At 41.7% G+C, this 21,193-nt stretch overlaps 1 protein-coding gene across 3 annotated transcripts in view; it reads right to left on the reverse strand.

The window, feature by feature from the left end:
* The window catches only part of TGFBR2 (transforming growth factor beta receptor 2), a 91,940-nt gene that overhangs the window by 12,870 nt on the left and 57,877 nt on the right, over positions 1 to 21,193 (reverse strand). For all 3 annotated transcript variants that reach the window (XM_065884757.1, XM_065884756.1, XM_065884755.1), the window contains 2 exons: positions 9,374 to 10,173; positions 7,337 to 7,478 (listed from right to left, as the gene is read on the reverse strand). In XM_065884757.1, the coding sequence (XP_065740829.1) occupies positions 7,337 to 7,478; positions 9,374 to 10,173 (942 nt within the window). The remainder of the gene's footprint in view (positions 1 to 7,336; positions 7,479 to 9,373; positions 10,174 to 21,193) is intronic.

The raw sequence follows: 21,193 nt of genomic DNA on the forward strand, positions 1-21,193 counted from the left end.
ACTGGTGTGAAGTGATATCTCATTGTAGTTTTGATTTGCACTTCTCTAATAATTAGTAATGCTGAATATCTTTTCATGTGCCTCTTCACCAGCTGTATGTCTTCTTTGGAGAAATGTCTATTTAGGATCTTTTGCCCATTTTTTGATTGGGTTTTTTTTGTGTGTGTGACATTGAACTGCATGAGCTGCTTGTATATTTTGGAGATTACTCCCTTGTTGGTCGCATCGTTTGCAAATATTTTCTCCCATTCTGTGGGTTGTCTTTTCATTTTGTTTATGTTTTCCTCTGCTGTGCAAAAAGCTTTTGAGTTTAATTAGGTCCCATTTGTTTATTTTTGTTTTTATTTCCATTACTCTAGGAGACGGATCAAAAAAGATATTGCTGCAATTTATGTCAGAGACTGTTCTTCCTATGTTTTCCTCTAAGAGTTTTATAGTGTACAGTCTTACATTTAGGTTTTTAATCCATTTTGAGTTTATTCTTGGTGTTAAAGAATGTTCTAATTTCATTCTTTTTTTTTGCGGTACGCGGGCCTCTCACTGTTGTGGCCTCTCCCATTGCCGAGCACAGGCTCCAGACGCGCAGGCTCAGCGGCCATGGCTCACGGGCCTAGGCACTCCGCGGCATGTGGGATCTTCCCGGACCAGGGCACGAACCCGTGTTCCCTGCATCAGCAGGCGGACTCTCAACCACTGTGCCAGCAGGGAAGCCCTAATTTCATTCTTTTACATGTAGTGTTCCAGTTTACCCAGCGCAGCTTATTGAAGAGACTCGCTTTTCTCCATTGTATAGTCTTGCCTCCTTTGTTGTACATTAATTGACCACAGGTGCGTGGTTTCATTTCTGGGCTTTCTATCCTGTTCCATTGACCTATATTTCTGGTTTTGTGCTAGTACCATACTGTTTTGATGACTGTAGCTTTATGGTATAGTCTGAAGTCAGGGAGCCTGATTCCTCTGGCTCTGTTTTTCTTTTCCAAGATTGCTTTGGCTATTCAGGGCCTTTTGTGTCTCCATACAAATTTTAAGATTTTTTTGTTCCAATTCTGTGAAAAATGCCATTGGTAATTTGATAGGGACTGCATTGAATCTGTAGATTGCCTTGGGTAGTACAGTCATTTTGACAATATTGATTCTTCCAATCCAAGAACACGGTATATCTTTCCATCTGTATGTGTCATCTTTGATTTATTTCATCACCATCTTATAGTTTCTTGAGTACAGGTCTTTTGCCTCCTTAGGTAAGTTTATTCATAGGTATTTTATTATTTTTGATACGATGGTAAATGGGATTGTTTCCTTAATTTCTCTTTCTGATCTTTTGTTGTTAGTGTATGCAACAGATTTCTGTGTATTAATTTTGTATCCTGCAACTTTACCAAATACATTGATGAGCTCTAGTAGTCTTTTGGTAACATCTTTAGGATTTTCTATGTATAGTATCATGTTATTGCAAACAGTGATAGTTTTCCTTCTTTTCTAATGTGGATTCTTTTTATTTCTTTTTCAGCTCTGATTGCCATGGCTAGAACTTCCAAACTATGGTGAATAAAAGTGGTGAGTGGACATCCTTGTCTTGTTCCTGATCTTAACAGTGAAAAGCTGAAAGCATTTCCTCAGAGCATGATATTAGCTGTAGGTTTGTCATATACAGCCTTTAATTATGTTGATGTGTGTTTTCTCTATGCCCACCTTCTGGAGAGTTTTCATCATAAATTGGTGTTGAATTTTGTCAAAAACTTTTCTACATCTACTGAGATGATCATATGGTTTTTATTCTTTAAATTATTATTGTGGTGTACCATACTGATTGATTTGCAGATACTGAAAAATCCTTGCATCCCTGAGATAAATCCCACTTGATTGTGGTATATGAAAATTCTTTTTCAGGTAGATTGCTTATCTTCACTTCACTTAGTTGTTCTCCTGGGGTATCTCGTTCCTTCATCTGGGACATATTCATCTGCCATCTCTTTGTGTAACTTTCTGTGATTGTGGTTTCTGTTCCACAGGCTGCAGGGTTTTATTTCTTCTTGCTTCTGCTGTCTGCCCCCTGGTGGATAAGGCTGGCTCAATGGGCTTGTGCCAGTTTCCTGGTGGGAGGGACTGGTACCTGCCCACTGGTGGCTGGAGCTGGGTCTTGTCCCTCTGGTGGGCAGGGCTGTGTCAAGGGGTGTGTTTAGCAGGAAGCTATGGGCTCAGGAAGATTTTAGACAGCTTTTATGCTGATGGGTGGGGCTGTGTCCCCACCCTGTTGTTTGTTTGTCCTGAGGCGACCCAGCATTGGAGCCTACAGGCTGTTGGGTGGGGCCAGGTCTTCGTGAGAAAATGGTGGCCTCCAGGAGGGCTCATGCCAATGAGTACTCACCAGAACTACCGCCACCAGTGTCTTTGTCCCCGCAGTGAGCCAGAGCCACACCCTACCTGCACAGGAGACCCTCTAATAAACAGCAGGTAGGTCTGGCCCAGGCTCTTATGAGGTCACTTCTTTTTCCCCTGGGTCCTGGTGTGCACGAAACCTTGTGTGCACCCTCCAAGACTGGAGTTTCTGTTTTCCCCAGTCCTGTGGAATTCCTGCAATCAAACCCCACTGGTCTTCAGAGCAGATGCTCTGGGGGCTCCTGATGCCAGACCCCCAGGCTGGGGAGCCTGACGTGGTGCTCAGAACTTTCACTCGTGTGGGAGAACTTCTGCCATATAATTATTTTCTAGTTTGTGTGTTGCCCACCCGATGGGTATGGGATTTGATTTTATCACGATTGCATCCCTCCTACCATCTTGTTGTGGCTTCTTCTTTGTCTTTGGATGTAGTATATCTTTTTTGATAGCTTCCAGCATTTTTTTATCGATAGTTGTTCAGCAGTTAGTTGTGATTTTGGTGTTTTTGTGAGGGGGGGTGAGCTCACATCCTTCTACTCTGCCATCTCCTGAGAGTCTCTGTACCCTGAGCACTTTGAGTAATGCCTTCCATGCAGTAGGTACTCAATAAATATTGGTTTAGTGAATGAAAGAATGAATAGATATATCTTCAGAGAAATAAGGATAAGGACGTTATCTCAGACTTTAAGGCACTGAGGCTGTAACACACTACAGCATTTAATAGCCTTGGGATTCTTTTAACAGAGACTCACCCAGAGATGAGACGAAAGTCATCCCCTGGAAATGTTCAGAAGTGAGGCCATCACTGAATGTTCCCCAAGTGTGTGACTGTCTTGCCAGATGCTTCCAGAAAGGCTTCAAGTCAAAAGCCACAATACACAGAGTAGCACTGACTACCCGCTTCTGTAAAAATAATAATGGTAGTCCTAGCTGCCATGGGCTATACATGCTCTCCATTGGTCAGGCCAACACTGTACCAGGAAGGTTAGGGCCTGTGGGCCAGAGCCAGACAACAGGGCTCTGATGCTTGTCTCCACAACTTTCCCACCTCCTAAAACCTCAGTTTTCCCATCTGTAAAATGGGGCTAGTAACAGCACACCCTTCAAAGAGTCCTTGGTAGATGGAATGAGTTGTTCCATGAAGCAATTGTTTATGTAACGGTAGTTATCGTTTTTCCGTGGCCTTCTTCATCTGGACCAAACCTACTTCTACCAGAAAGTCTTTCCCTTTTGACGACTCTCTTCAATTATGACAACCTATCTCTTGAGCTCCTAGGTGGAATCTTGTGGTAAGGGAGCTGGACCAGCTGGCTTCCAAAGAGTGCTATGACCACCTCTGCATTTTCTCACCTGAGAAGAGTGCGGCTTCTCCAGTGTTGTGTTGTCTCTTGTTCGTGTTTCCTCTGTACTTCTTGCACAGAGAGGACACTTCTGAGCCTCATTGTTCCTTTGAGAGCTGACCTAACCCTCCTTGCCTGACCCTACTGTTGAACTTCCTTTAGCCAATCTGGGCACTCAGTTCCTTGTCCCCTGCCTCGCCTGTAAAAAAGTCTCCTTCAGTGTTCTAGGCCCAGTAAATAGTATGAGACAAAGCCTAGCACTAAGACCTGTGATAAACACAGAGAGAAGCAGGCGAGGCCTGCTGGGCATCCACGCCAAGAGTTTGGGCTCAGCCTTGAGAATAGAACAGGGTCACTCGAGTCAGGAAAGCTGGGATTTCACCTTCTCCTGCAAGACCATCCTTTGAAGCCTAGCCTCCTGCTTCATTCAGTTAGATGTCCTGCTACTCAGAATAAATGGGAGAGAATATCAGTGGATCTATATTGTGAAATAAAGTATCAATCTATAACTCATCACACTGAGGTAAGCATTTTCCACATTTCCTTTTCTGAAATGAGACTGTCCATGAAAAATAGTAATTACATATGCTGTATTTTCAAGTCACAGAAAGAAGTTTAAGCTTCAGGAAAGCCCTTTTATATCCTGCCCTCTCTCTGTATAAATTAAGGCGTAATATCAACTAGAGGAATATTGTCTCTTTTATGTGTAAGGTAAGAAATGTGTCTGAATGTGCAAAGTTTTTAAAAGTAAAGGAGGAAAAAAAAAGTCTGTTTCATCAGTAGACAGCAAGCTTCTTCATGGAAATACTTGTCCTTCCATCTGTGTTTGTACAACAGGTTAGAGGGAACACACCCTAACTTCCCTTAGAAGGTACTAACTTTAATGTACCCTCTAAGGGGCTCTTTAAATATAGAAGAAAAGTCTCTGTAATTAAGACTAGGCTGAAAATCTGCCTTCACGGTTTTTGAAGCACAGACACAAAAAAACAGAAAACAAAACAAAACAGAAAATAACAGTACTTTTAAAAGAAGGCAAAAGAAAGGGTTTAATACATGAGTTCACGCACTTAATCAAGTGAAGGGCTGTCTGCTGGACAAAAGTGAGGATAGACAAAGAACTTTGATTTTTGCAGCCTGAGAGGAGATGGGAGGAACAGTACTGTGGGCTTAAGATCAAACAAAATGAAAACCGGGATGGCCTCTTTCCGGTTCCCTAAAGCTGTCTGTTCTTATCCTAAAGGTTATGAAAGGTTTTTTGAGGCTTGCTAAACAAATGGGACCCTGTTCCTTCCTTGGGAAAACTTATTTATACTGTATCCGTTTTTAGACCTTATAAAAGCTGGTGAACTCGGTTCTTCCCCATTAGCCTGAATTCTTCCACACTCAGCAAATATCAACAGGAAAGGGCGTCAGTCATTGATAACCGTGGAAGCAGGGAGCTCACATCAGGCCTTAAGGAGCTGGCAGCACTACCAGAGGGGAAGACAGGGACACAGTCTCCAGCTCACGTTTATAGAATGACGGGCTTGAAAGGATAAGAGAGATACCAAAAACGAGGTAAATTTATTCTGAGACGATGACAACAGCATCATCATCTCTTCTGACACAACTCACACTGGTCTGGTCTATGGATTCATTTTTGAGCTGTCAAAGCTTTCAAGCAGAAAATGATTCTCAGTGGCTGAAACTCGATTAAACAAATTTCACTGTGCAAGAAAAAACTGTTACTTTTGGAAGGGCTATGGGGGAAGACATCTCAGGCAGGAAACCAGAAAATAACAGGGTCAGCCAGACAGGAAGTGCCATCCCCATGCAGGGACCCAGGGAAACAGGTGATGGGACAGCAAGGCTCCCAGCAGGACCCATCCTAGAGAATGAGCTAAGAAAGTTCTCAAAAGGAGGAATTATCAGAGCAGGAAATGGTGCCAACCAGATCCACCTGGAGCAAAATGCTAGGTAGTTTGGCCCAGTGACCAAAGCTGTTATAATCTAAGCGACAAAATAAATATTGATAATATTAAATACCCATAGAATAAGATAAATATCCCCAACTTCATACTCATATAAATACAGTAAATGAATAAATAAAAGCGGCTGGTGAGAGAAAGGACAGATATCTCGTAAGCAGAATATCTATGAATAAATGTAGAAGGGATAAGAAAAACAGAAAATCACCATTAGGCAAACGTTACAGTAATAACTGTAGCTGGCAAGAACTAGAATTAGCAGGTACAATAATGGTAAAAAACAGGTCTAGTCTCCTTACTAAACAGGTGTTTAGTAGAAACAGGTCAAAGCGCCTTCCCACAAGATTTGTATTAATTACAAGTGGAAAAGGTAGTATCTTTACAGGGAGAAATGTGGAGACACCTTCACCACATGATGAGACTGGACAGCACACTGGCATCTCCACCCGCATGTGACACCCTGAGTAGGGCTCAACTTCATTTCTGTGGTATTCTTGCCTAAAAATGCACAATCTCAATCTAATTATGAGAAAACATCAGAGAAATCCAAAGTGAGAGACAGTCTATAAAATACCTGGTCAGAATTCTTCCCAAGTGTCAAGGTCACGAAAGAAACAGACTGAGCAACCATCACACATCAAAGGAGACTGAGGTGGCCTGGACGCTAAGGTAACGTGGAATCCTGGAGTGGATCCTGTGCCCCATTACTAGGGGCTTGGAAACACAAGTTAGTCCTATAGATTAATTAAAGACATGGTACCAATGTCAATGTCCAATCTTCTGCAGCTGTGCTTGGTTTAGGTAAGGTGTTAGCACAAGGGGAAGCTGGGTGAAGAGCATATGGGAACTCCCTGTGCTACTCACACAGTGATTCTGTGTGTCTAACATTATTACAAAACAAAGGGTTAAAATTGGTGTTAGCTTGGCTTGACTTATCATCTAGCCAGGACCAGGTTGGGATACATCAATTTTCTAAGGTGAGACCTAAGACCCTGACGGAAACCACTGAGAGAAGGGTCAGAAAAGGATAAAGTGATGTAGACATTAGCCAATCCCATCTCCAAGAAGATCAGGGGACAATGCTCTCTAAAACGACATCCCCCTGTACCCCTGAAGAATACTGCACTCCTCAATAACCTCTCTTCATTAGATTTTTCAAAACCTAAACAAATATGTCAAACCATTTTGCTTGTTTTGTTCAACAAAGGAAAGTTATGTCCATAAAAGTAAATTTTGAGTCAAATCCAGATCCTGTACCATATAATTCTGAAAAACCTTAAAATACAAAAAGAAACAAAAGTCAGATACTTTTCTGAATCATGGTACTCATTTGATAAACAGAAGTAATTCTTATAAATATTACTAGTGTTCATCACTTGCCACATACATAAATATCTGTGGCGCGATGCGTCAAGAGAAAAGTAATTATAAACTTCAGGAAAGGAGGTAAAATGCTTTATGCTCCAAACCTGGCTTTCAGCTATAAAACCCAGGCTTTTTAGCACCATTCCGGATCATCCTGGAATAGCTGTGTCCTACCAGATCTCAATGAGCGCTCTGTATCCCTGGAACCACGTTGAAGCAAAGAGCACAACATCGCGCTCGAAGGCGCATGAGGCACCACTGCACCGCGACGGTGTCCGTGCCTACCTCCCACTGCGCTGCAGCGAGACGTCATCTCCCAGAGCACCAGGGCCATGGAGTAGACATCGGTCTGCTTGAAGGACTCGACATTCTCCAGATTCATCCTGGACTCTAGGACCTCTGGAGCCATGTATCTCGCCGTTCCCACCTAAAGCAAAAAAAGACATTGAGGCCCATCACTGAATTGCAGCTGCATACCTGTTTTCAAAATATAGCTGATGTCTGTCCCCTACACAGGTAGTGGACCTTTAAAAAGCACAATGCTTTTTAAAGTAACGAGACCTGTACAGAAAGGTACAGCTTATGTAATTATTTTTTTGAATAAATAAATGAATTTTAAAAATAATTGTTTTAAGGAATATAAAGGAAAAAATGCCACAATAAGGAAATGCCAAACCCCAGAGCTGCTTTGTTTAGCCCCGTGACATATGTCCTCATATCATGTATACAATAACATCCTTGCAGAGAACCTGAGCGACCACATCAGTGATACTTTTGATGATGATTTTTGTTTTTGCAAATTAAATATATTTTCACCCTTGTAACTCCAAGATTTGTGGGGAAATAATAATTGCCATTAATTTTTTGTCACTTGAGAATTGTCTTAATCTTCTTTGTTTACCCCATGGCACATTCTAGTGTGCCGAGCATGTCATATAATTACATAAAATCTCTGCTAAATTGAATTGTATGAAAGTATTTCCATTAAGAGCCCAAACCTGGTCATTTTATAATTTTTATTTATTTATTTATTTATTTTTTGCGGTACGCGGGCCTCTCATTGTGGCCTCTCCCGTTGCGGAGCACAGGCTCCGGACGCACAGGCTCAGCAGCCATGGCTCACGGGCCCAGCCGCTCCGCGGCATGTGGGATCTTCCCGGACCGGGGCACGGACCCGTGTCCCCTGCATCGGCAAGCGGACTCTCAACCACTGCGTCACCAGGGAAGCCCTCATTTTATAATTTGGATGGGCATGCTATGTAGTTTTATTTGAACGATGACTGGTAGTATGAAAACACTGTGATACATAGGAACATATAAGAAATGCTTCTGGGGGAAAAAAAATCACTTGAATGTTTGATAATGCAGCTTGTATAGACTGACTAAATAACAATGAAATCCTACCTTGCCAAGGATCCAGGGAATGTCAAGTGAGTTGATCATATCACCCCAAATAACGCTTCTTACTGGCATGCATTAGAAGAACTTTTCCTTTTTAATAGGTCATTGCATGACTTGTTACCCTGGCACAGTAATCTGTCCGTGTTTCAACATGTTTATCTCTACACTTGATGTGTGGCCATGGACCCGGAGAGCTGCCTGAGCAGTGACTAGATGCTTCAAAAGCACTCCCCTCAGCCCGGTTAGAGGAAACAACGGTGCTCTCAACACCTCACTCTAATCCACAGCCAAGCTTCCGGTGTGTGAAACATAAAGAATGATGGTAATGTTAGTATCTCATAGCTCCTTAACCAAAAAGGTTTCAATTTTAATCAGTGAGATGCTTCAAAAGAGGAACTCTTCCTTCACCCAGTCCGTCACTCACTCTACAAATACTTACTGGTCACTTTCCCTGTTCAAGGCCTTGTGATGGATGTTGACCAAATAGATGTGGATTTGGACTTCAAGGAGACTGCCTTCTAAAATGGTAAAAAAAAAAAAGACCCAAAAAAAACCAAAACCAAGAAAAAAAAACAATATAAGGACCAAGAGTACAGAGTAGCAAGGGCTGAGTACAACCCTAAGACAGGGAAAAGATAGAAATACAGTACTAGCAGTGTTCGAAGCAAAGGAAAATAATGTCCAAATGGAAGAGAAATGAGAACTGACTCAAGGAGAAATGCCTGTCCTAAGCTGGTAAGGATCTGGAGAACCAGGGAGAGAAATGCTGCTGGTTGGCAGAGGTACCCTGGCACGAGAGCGGGGTGCAGTCAGGATTAACTGGATTCCCTGGACCAGTGTCAGAGTGCAGGGCTGATGGAAATGAGAGGGAGGGGTGCCAGTAGCAAGGGGAGGGGCCCAAGGGGGCTGGGGCTGCCCTACCTGCCCACTGTTGGCCAGGTCATCCACAGACAGAGTGGGGTCCAGCCGCAGGGAGAGGCCGAAGTCACAGAGGCAGCAGGTGAGGTCTCCCTTGACCAGGATGTTGGAGCTCTTGAGGTCCCTGTGCACGATGGGCATCTTGGGTCGGCCGCACAGCGTGTGGTCACTGTGCAGGTGTGCGATGCCACGGGCCAGCGAGCCACCCAGCCTGCGCAGGTCCTCCCAGCTGATGACGTGGCGCGTCAGGTACTCCTGCAGGTTGCCCTTGGCGTGGAAGGCGGTGATCAGCCAGTACTGCTTGCCCAGCTCCGTCTTGCGCTCCTCAGCTGTCAGGAACTGCAGGATGTTCTCGTGCTTGAGGTTGATGTCCGAGAAGATGTCCTTCTCCGTCTTCCAGGAGGCATATTCTTCATAGGGGAAGATCTTGACGGCCACGGTCTCAAACTGCTCAGACGTGTTCTGCCTCAGCTTGGCCTTGTAGACCTCGGCGAAGCGCCCTTTGCCCACCAGGGTGTCCAGCTCAATGGGCAGCAACTCCGTGTTGTGATTGATGTTGTTGGCGCAGGTGGAGCTGATGTCGGAGCGGTCATCCTCCAGGATGATGGCCAGGTGCTCACTGAACTCCATCAGCTTGCGCGGCTTGCCCGAGTCCCAGGCCGGGCTCAGCTTCTGCTGCCGGTGGACGCGGTAGCAGTAGAAGGTGACAATGACAGCAATGGCGATGCCCAGCGGCGGCAGGAGGCTGACACCTGTCACTTGGAAGATGACCAACAGCAAGTCGGGGTTGTTGGTGGCGTATTCTAAGGTGGAAACAAAGGAGAGAAGGAGCTGGGTCAGCAGGTGTGCACTGGAAGGAAGTGGTCCACACCCCAAGCATCATAGGTTTTACCTTCAGCAGTTTCTGTGGACAGCATATGGTGAGTTTTTATTACAGGCATGGATGCTAGTGTGCATTTGTCCAGTCTTGCCTGCCTCTGGCCATCTAGTCAATATCTCCTACTCTTCCCTCAAAACCCATCTTAGAAATCAAAACTCAACATTAACCAATCAGAGAATTGTGCACGAGCTAATCACATACCCTGGGATGCCCCTCCCACGCCTGGTCTTTAAAAATGGTTTGCTGGCACTATTCACAATAGCCAGGACATAAAAACAACCTAAATGTCCATCGACAGAGGAATGGATAAAGAAGATGTGGTACATATATACAATGGAATATTACTCAGCCATAAAAAAGAATGAAATAATGCCATTTGCAGCAACATGGATGGACCTAGACATGATCATACTAAGTGAAGTAAATCAGAAAGATAAAGACAAGAACCATATGATATCATTTACATGTGGAATCTAAAATATGGCACAAATGAACTTATCTACAAAACAGAAACAGACTCACAGACACAGAGAACAGGCTTGTGGTTGCCAAGGGGTAGGGGAGGTGGGAGAGGGATGGATTGGGAGTTTGGGGTTGGCAGATGCAAACCATTACATATAAAAGAGATAAACAACAAGTTCCTACTGTATAGCACAGGGAGCTACATTCAATCTCCTGGGATAAACCATAATGGAAAAGAATGTTAAAAAAAGGATGTACCTATATATATAACTGAATCACTTTGCTGGACAGCAGAAATTAGCACAACATTGTAAGTCAACTATACTTCAATTTTAAAAATGCTTCGCTGAAACCCTTCGGGAGATTTGGGGTTTTGGGGGGTGGGGTGGGCATGAGCTACCTGTTCTCCTTGCATGGCCCTGCAATAAATCTTTCTCTGCTAAAAAAAAAAAAAAAACACACAAAAACCCCCCACAAAACTCAGCTTAAACGTCACTCCCTAAAGGAAATTGAGGAAAACATTCTATTTTATATATTCTCATAGCATGCCACATTTTTCCTGTGCAAGAAGTGAGCACAATTTGAGTTAAATAACTATGACTCCATTTGTTGGTTTCATATCTGCCTTTCCCTACTTTCCCCACCCCTGCAGACTGAGAGCTCTATGCTGCCAGGGACGATGCCTTTCTTCTCCATGACTGTAACCAGCACTTAGCACACGAGGGCCTTAATAAGTGTTGAATAAATGGATGCAGCATTTACTGAGTGTTCGCTAAGCTCCAAGCACTGCAGGAGATTTGGGGAATACAGAAAATGACAACTCCTGCCTCCAGAGTGCTCACGTATATGGTATCTGGTGAAAACAAAGAGACAGCCACAGTCCTGCCGCAGTCTGTGCTCTTTTGTAAACTCTAACTTGTCCTGTTCTGCTCAACACCCAGGCTACCGTGAAACATCAGCTTTGGGCCTACTGGTCTGTGGTAAGGGTCTCTTTGGAAGTCGGTTACCTTATATCCCCGTAATGTTTCTCTTTTCAGTGTTATGTGATTTATAGCTTCATAGAACAGGGATATTTAGTAGCAATAATGGAAACATTAGTGAGAGAAGTTATAGAAGGGAAGTGCAGGCCAGTTTCCTGACTGGGACCAGTGAGGCAGGCTCTGTGGGGGATGGAGAAGAGCCCTTATCATCAGCTAAGTAACTACAATGTCTTGTTCCTCAAACTTTGATTCATAAGCTGGCCTTGGTTGGCTCTGGTTAAATAGTTTTCTTCTTGGGAAGAAGAACGCGGATGGAGATGCTCAGTGGGCAAGAGTCAGGGAAACATAGTTATAGTTCAGGGAGAGCTTTGTGCTAGCCTGTCTCCACTGGAAACGGATGCCAGAATTCTATTACTTTATCAGTCATCCATTTTCTCTCAAAGGTGCCCACTAAGGAGCAGTCCTCATGCTCAGAAGCTAGATTCATTCATTAAACACAGCACTACTGAGGTCCTACTAGGGGATGGGACAGCCCTCAAAGTGGGGATGACCCAGCAGAGAAGTTAGGATGTGTCTACACCTGCCTAGCAACATCCAGCAGTCTGGGATGGAAGCTAATGCGTGCCCCCGTCTATGCTGGAGTGTGGGAAAGACAGAGAGACAGGGATGGCACAGTGGTAAGGACTGTGAGCTGGCCAGTGAAGGATGGGAAGCAGTCAATGATGGCAGAAGGAATGTTATGTGAAGAAGTAAGAATACAGGATCTACCTGAGGGAAGAGCAGGAGTCCCAAACTGACAACTGTGCACAAAGGAATAGAGAGGAAAGTTTGGGTAGGTGGTTTGGGACCAGACATCATGTCCAAGGACGGATTCATATTATATAACTGGCAGTATTCACCTACTGGCAGTGTATTTTAAAAAGTGATGAGAATACAGTCCAGGTGGAACGGAGATAATCTCTCAAAGGGAACCCATTACCTAAATGGTATTTGATGCCTTCATTTAATGAAGCACAGAGAGAAATGAAACTAAGACAATGTCAAGTGGCACTATGATTAACTACCTATTCTTAAGAGAAGTTCTAAGTGGAAATGCCAACTTCCACTGACTCTTCTAGATGAAAGCCTTAGGTCTTACATCTATTTGATGCCACTAAAAACATGAAAAGTACCCCCAAACATCAGGATTTCAGCAACCAAAAGGGAAAAAAAATCACTATTTTTGAGGACGATACATGAATGTATTAAAAAGAATAGACAAATTCGACAAGGTAGCAGGATACAAGATTAACATACAGAAATTGGTTGCATTTCTTTACACTAACAGTGAAATATCAGAAGGTGAATGTAAATAAACAATCCCTTTAAAAAGCACATCAAAAAAAATAAATAAACTTCACCACAGAGGTGAAAGACTTAATATGCTGAGAACTACAAAACATTAATAAAAGAAATTAAAGATGATTCAAAGAAATGGAAGATATCCCACGCTCTTGGATTGGAAGAATTAATACTATTAAAATGGCAATACTACCCAAAGCAGTCTACAGATTTAATGTGATCCCCATCAAATTACCCCTGACATTTTCACAGAACTAGAACAAAAAATCCTAAAATTTATATGGAACCATAAAAGACCCAGCCAAAGCAAACCTTAGGAAAACAAAGCAGGAGGCATAAACTTCCCAGACTTCAGACAATACTACAAAGCTACAGTAATCAAAACAGCATGGTATTGGCACAAAAAGAGACATACAGATCAATGGAACAGAATAGAGTGCCCAGAAGAAAACTCACACACCTACAGTCAATTAATCTTCAACAAAGGAAGCAAGAATATAAAATGGGAAAAAGATAGTCTCTTCAGCAAGTGGTGCTGAGAATGTTAGACAGCTGCATGTAAATCAATGAAGTTAGAACACACCCTCACACCATACACAGAAATAAACTCAAAGTGGCTTAAAGACTGAAACGTAAGACATGACACCATAAAGCTCCTAGAAGAGATCATAGGCAAAAAATTCTTTGACATAAATTGTACCAATGTTTTCTTAGGTCAATCTCCCAAGGCAATAGAAATAAAAACAAAAATAAACAAATGGGACCTAATCAAACTTATAAGCTTTTGCACAGCAAAGGAAACCATAAACAAAACAAAAAGAAAACCTACAGAATGGGAGAAAATATCTGCAAAGATGTGACTGACAAGGGCTTAATTTCCAAACTATACAAACAGCTCATACAACTCAACGACTACAAAAAAAACACCCAATCAAAAAATGGGCACAAGACCTAAATAGACATTTCTCCAGAGAAGACATACAGATGGCCAACTGGCACATGAAAAGATGCTCAACATCGCTAATTTTTAGAGAAATGCAAATTAAAACTACAGTGAGGTACCACCTCATACCAGTCAGAATGGCCATCATCAAAAAGTCTACAATTAACAAATGCTGGAGAGGGTGCAGAAAAAAGGGAACCCTGTTACACTGTTGGTGGGAATGTAAATTGGTGCAGCCACCATGGAAAACAGTATGGAGATTCCTCAAAAAAACTAAAACTAGAGTCACCATATGATCCAACAATCCCACTCCTGGGTAACAAAAGTATAATTCAAAAAGATATATGCACCCCTGTGTACATAGCAGCACTATTTACAATAGCCAAGACATGGAAACAACCTAAATGTCCATCAACAGATGAATGGATAAAGATGATGTAGTATGTGTCTCACACACAATGGAATATTAGCCATCAAAAAGAATAAAATAATGCCATTTTTCAGCAACATGGATGGACCTAGAGATTATCACACTAAGTGAAGTAAGTCAGACACAGAAAGACAAATACCATATGATATCACTTATATGTGGAATCTAAAATACGATACAAATCAACATATCTACGGAACAAAAACAGACTCACAGATATAGACAACAGACTTGCCAAGGTGGGGAGGAGCAGGAAGGAATGGGAGTTTGGGATTATCAGAGGCAAACTATTATATATAGGATGGATAAACAACAAGGTCCTACTATATAGCACAAGGAACTATATATTTAATATCCTGTGTCAAACTATAATGGAAAAGAATATGAAAAAGGAATATATATGTCTGTATAACTGAGTCACTTTGCTGTACAGAAGAAATTAGCACAACATTGTAAATCAACTATACTTCAAGAAAATTTTAAATAGGAAGAAGGAAACAATTTGGTGATTGAATCTTGAAAACCTAAGTTCTTACACTGTCAGGCTTGAGTGGGACCCAAGGCAGGTGGGACTAGAGGCTTCAGTGTGGTGGGACAAAGTGATTACAAGAAAGATTGGAACTACAAGTGAAACAGAAGATCTTGTGCAGAAGTATGGATGGTCTGTCTTGTCCAACAAAGAATGAACCTGGAGATCAAGATTGAGGGGACAGATGAAATGATATTGAGATGCAGCAGAAAGTAAGGTTCCTCTCCTATAACTCCACCCCTACTATCTGGACTATCCAATGGGCGTGTTTTCTTCAGGTGGACACTTGTCTTTAACAACATAAAATGTCTTATAAATAAATGGGTTTGATTCTCTGATTGCTTGGTCCTCCCATGAAAAAGTAAGCTCTACAAGGGTAAATCCACACGTATTGATCACCAGGCTCTACCCAGCAGCTGACTCAGGGCGGGGCACTTAGGTACTCAGCAAATGTTTCCTGTAGAAGCTGAATGAATGATTACTTATGTGGGACAATATCCCTCCCATTCTTGGATAAAGAAGATGTGGTACATATATACAATGATGGAATACTACTCAGCCATAAAAAGAATGAAATAATGCCATTTGCAGAAACATGGATGGACCTAGAGATTATCATACTAAGTGAAGTCAGAAAGAGAAAGACAAATACCATGTGATATCACTTACATGTGGTATCTAAAATATGACACAAATGAACCTATCTGTGAAACAGAAACAGAATCACGGACATAGAGGACATTGCCAAGGGGGGAGGGATAGAGTGGGAGGCTGGGGTTAGCAGATGTAAGCTTTTATATATAGAATGGATAAACAACAAGGTCTCTATAGCACAGAGAACTATATTCAATATCCTGTGATAAACCATAATGGAAAAGAATATAAAAAAAAGAATGTGTATATATGTATATATATATATGTATAACAATCACTTTTCTGTACAGCAGAAATTAACACAACATTGTACATCAACTATACTTCAATTAAAACAAAAAATCCCTTCCTTTCTTTATGCTCTACAGCAGGGGTTGGCAAACTATGGCCCCAGGGCCCACAGGCTGCTCCTGTACAGCCTCAAGAGCTGTGAATTTTTCATTTTTAAAGGGTTGTTTAAATACAAAAAGAAACTAAGTAGTTCATACAACAGAGATCATATCTGGCCCAGAAAGCCTAAAATATTTACTACCTGGCCCTTTACAGAAAAAGTTTACTAGCCCCTCTTCTATTGGTGTTATTTTAACAACCTGCAATGCATTGGCAGAATTTGGAGAGGCTTCATTCTGGTCCAATGTGAATATTTTTTTACATATGAGAAAACAACACAACGAAAAAATTTTTAATATTAACTGCATAATTACTCAGCTATGTCTCCAATTCATTAAAGGGTGTAAAACATCCAAATGAACTGTTCATGTATCCCTGATAATTTTATTCTCTAATTCCTGTCCATATATGTAAAAGGGTCTCCCTTGCTGACTTCTAGTCTTCTTCAGGCTAAGGGAAACACAAAAACAGATTATCTCCTTTAATTTATTAATTGAAGAAGACTCTAGAAATCCCCCCTTCAATGTCAGAAACCAAAGTGTTACTTTCCCCTCAAATTCCCTTTGATTTCATTTTGAAAACCTACAGGTAAAAATGTGGTGAGGCAGGAATTGTCTATTATCATCTGTCAATCTTGAAACTTCAAAGCTGTGGTGAAAAACTCTAACAATAGCAAATCAGGCTGAAAGGAAGCTTTGGGATGTGGCTTTATCTAAACCGAAGCCACCCACACACTCTCAGAGTTAACCCTTGAGCTGCTCCTAGAAAAACCAACAGCTATAGCTATAGTAGGTACAAGCTAGCTTCTCCTTTACTCAGAGACCAGCAGGAAGTATTTCTTTTTGCCAGCCCCCAGTTACACAGAAACTCATAATTATCGAATACAAATTATGTACTTCTCTGTGTGCCAAGAGTTTTATATAATATTTATATTTAATTGAAAGAAAAACCCTATGAGGTAGATACTATTATTATAAACCCAATTTTTCAGATAGGGAAGCTAAGGGTCAGACAGTTTAAATAATTTCTCAAGCTCTGTTTGATTAGAGACCCCCGCTCTTAACCCCGTGCCATACTGTCTCTAAACTTCACATCAGTGGGAGCTGGTTAAGAATGACTTCATACAAGCTCTCAATTTGATAAAGTGGTTTTCTTCAGTGGGGGCTGGACTAAGTGATTTCACGGCCGTCCACTAAGGTTTAACGCTGAACTATGGGCAGTTCTCAGACAACGTGTCGGGTGTGCAGACTGTTCCCCTTGGCTCTTAACTAAGAACCAGAGTGGACTAGTGTTCTTGCATATATGCATCTTTTCCCTGCCTGGGAAGGAAAAGTCTTACACAAGGAAGAACCCTAAAATCTTTCATAGGACCTAGAATGTAGGGCACTCAAGATATGGAACCCTCCATGAATTGTTTCTTGGGCACACAGGTAACCAGTGCCCAAAAGGTGATGTTCACATGACACTCCCTTGTTATGTAACACTGAGCCACACAGAGTTCGGGGGGGGGGGGGCATTACAAACGAGGGGAACTTTTCCAGGGTTCATACACATGCAGCTCTCCACTGTTAACAGCAGACTTTCTTAGCCTGGGCTCCAGAGATAGACTTCTGGGAGTCTGTAAATTTAAACGGGCAAAATGACATCTTTTTATTTTCTCTAACCTTTAACTAAAATTTCACATTTCCCAGCATTAGCGACACCTATGACTTTGTCACCAAGAGAAATCACTGATATTTTCATGCTGCTTTACATGTGTTGCAGAGGCCTCGGTGAATCCTTTATATTCATCACTTAGCCATTTCAATTTGTTCGATCTGATGCTAGATCTTGTTATTTAAACCATTACTATAGAAGTAAATATTACTATATCACAAATTTATATTTTTAAATATTTGATAATTGTATTACACTATGTGTGATCTTCTTTGAACTCCCGTGTATACTATTTTACGCATTTGAAGACATCACTGTGAAGAGATCCACAGGCTTCGCCAAACGTCCCAGAAGTACAGGGCACACACATAAAACCAGAGAGCCCTGGGCAGAGTGAAGGCATCAAGCCCTAGCCTCTCTGCCAGGATTTCCTAGAGCAGAGATTTCCAGACTCATCTGTTTCTCTGGGAAGTTAGTAAGGAAGGATACGGGTGCCAATGACATACCCTCCGTCATTGGTGGACAAGGGTGGATTCTATCATGTGTGAGGCGAGCTCTGCAGTGGAAAAGGATGGGAAATTCTCTGAACTCTCTTAAGGACACCAGAGATAACTCCCCTATCGTGGGCTTTATCGAACTGCGGAAAGACATTCACTTTATCACAGCATCTCACTTTATTTCTTCAACAGCCAAGTCAGGTTCTGTTCATTGCCCTGGTTTATAGAGGAGGCTACTGAGGAAGGAAGGGAGGGATGAAGGGAGGTGGGGAGGGAAGGAGAGGGGCCGGGAGGGAGGGAGGTAGGAAGGGGAAGGGAGAGAGAGAGAAAGGCCAAGTGGGGGGGGGGGGTGAGAGGCAGAAGGGGGAGTGTGAGAGAGAGAGAGAGAGGGAAGGGAAGGGAAGAAAGAGGGGAAAAAAGAAAGAAACTGAGAGGAGCCTGTTTCCCACAGGTCTGAGTGGCTCCAGAGCCCTTGTTCCTTCCACGCCACCAAGATGTCTCCCTAGCAATGAACCAAAGGCCCGTTTAATAATTCCAAAATTTTCCAACCAAATGTGTCCCACATAGAGGAGCCAAACTGACTTGCAAATAAGAAGCCATTTGCAAATGTCAGAATCTTGATAAATAGTTTTTAAGGACAAATGTCAAAGAGAAATGTTAGTACACCATTAAAAAAACACAAACTGGCAGAAAACCTCAAGGGGAAATTCCTTGGTATAGGTTCCTCCAGAATGACTTAAAAGTAAATAAGAAAGAAAAAAAAAAGTAAATAAGTTGCCTAATCACACACACAGGTGGGCACATACATGCAACACAATGGAAACATGTAGCTCCCAGGCGCTTTCAAGTCCTCTGTGAGGCCCAAATCCAACACTGATTACCAAAAGGAACTTAAAACTGAATCTCTATAATTCTTTTTTTTTTTTTTCAAAAAATCACATAGTAAAAAGGACATTAAATTAAGTCCAAGAGTAAAAATGCCTATGTGGGTTGGTTAATGCATCTTGATAAAAACCAAATTAACAGAGCTGAATTTGACAGATGATTTGATATTTGAATTAGTTCTGCAATTCCTCCACTCAATGAAGAGTTTGGGCAAAAATTTACCAAGACAGTAATTTACCCAAGACACAGAAAGGGATACAGATGCTCGTTTTCTGTACACCTCAGTGGGTTGGTGAACACTGCAAGACAACCACAGAGATGCTTGAAGTTGGCAGTGACACGCTAACCACAGAGATTTTCACAGGCCAACATGTTCATCTAAAGCAACAGGCTGAGATCCAAAGAAGGAAACTGTGCTCAAGAGAGATACGCTGGTGGGAAAGGAGAATTTCCTGTCTCAAGTCATTAATTAAGTCAAGTTAATTGTAATATTTAAAAGCACAGCATTCATTTATTGAGAACCTACTAAATGCCAAACACTGGGTTTCACGTGGATTATTCTGAACCCCTGCAGCCACACTGCTAGATCTGAATCAGGTCCCATTTCCTAGACGTGCAGATGGAAGCCTGTGTGTACAGAGAGCTGCGGTCCTTGCAGAGGAGGCTGGTGTGGCAGTTAGTGGCGAGTTGGAGGGGCAGTGTCATTCAAGAGGGATGCTGACGGCAGCTCCCAGGATCTTTGGCCAACAGAGGCTTCAATATGAGCATTTAGAAAAAGGACAAGATTACACAACCAAAGAAAAGAGAAGGAAAGAGAGAGTAAAGATAAAAGTTGAAATCAGTGGAATAGAAAACAAAGTTACAAGAGGGAGAATCAATAACATGCTGAATGGGTTGTATCATGATCAACACAACACGTAAACCTTGGTGAGACTGATACACAGCCAAGGGCAAAGGCCCAGAGGAGACAGAATCGTGGGCACAGCCAAGACTCAAGGGATCTGAAAAACTTCCGGTAAGTTTGAAATCTTAAAACAATATTGGTCAAAGTCCTAAAAGTTTATGTGTAACTTACTAAAACTGACCCAAGAAAAACCTGCATAATCTTACAAACATTAAAGAAATTGAGTAGTTAAAAATCTTCCACAGTATAACCCTAATTTTTTATCTTTAAGCCTTTTACTGTCAAATTTCTTAGTATCAGTGACTGAATACACGTGTCAGAATTTCATTTTTGTGGAATTGTCAACCCCCTAAAAAAACTTCCTACAGTAAAAATGCCAGTGGAAATCTTACAAAAATGTTTAATCATAGTCTAAACAAGTGGGAACCATCAGATAAATCCAGAATGTGCCTCTATAAAATCAATGGCCCACCTGTTTCAAGTCAGAGTCACAAAAAAAAAGAAACACACTGAAGAGGCAAAATAACCAAATGCCATGCGTGGTCCTTGACTGGAACAGCAGAAACCCCACTGCTTTGGGGAAATTTGAATGTGGACTGTAATACACCCACTCACCCACCCCCAGTGCCTCCTCACACACATAGAAATGAGAAGGTGGTAAAATGTTAACACATGGTAAATAGAGAGAAAGGGAAAGGGTATTCAGGGGCTCATTGTTCCATTCTTTCAACTTTTCAGAAAGTTTAATTTTTTTTCCAGTAAAAATTGGGGGGAAAAGTCTCCAAAAACATTTGAGCAACAGTGTTCCCCTCGAAGCCCCAAACACACACCTGTCCTAGATGAAGCTGAGAACCCCCGAACTTTCAAGAAGTAGGTTATTTCAATGTCACACAAACTCAGTGAATAGGAAAAGCGTTCTCTGAAAATAGGACAACCAAAAGCAGACAAAAAGAATATAAGAAAATTACAGAACAATCTCACTCATGTACCATGATTTAAAAAAATGAATAATAAATAAAAATGGCAGCAACCCAAATCCAGTCAAGGATATAAAATAAAAAGTATTATTTTAAATTAAAAACAAATATGCAAAGAAAACAACTCCTATCGGTGACCACATTAATAATTTAAATGAGAAAAAACTGTATGATCAATTCAGTAGATACAGAGAAAGTATGTGACAAAGCTAAAGGCCTCCATAAGGAATATATATACCATCAATCCTCAGCAAACCTTACTGTAATGGGGACATTTTAAATACAGTTCTTTGAA

This window comes from Phocoena phocoena, chromosome 10 (assembly GCF_963924675.1).
Source record: "Phocoena phocoena chromosome 10, mPhoPho1.1, whole genome shotgun sequence".
In the NCBI taxonomy this organism is placed as follows: Eukaryota; Metazoa; Chordata; class Mammalia; order Artiodactyla; family Phocoenidae; genus Phocoena; species Phocoena phocoena.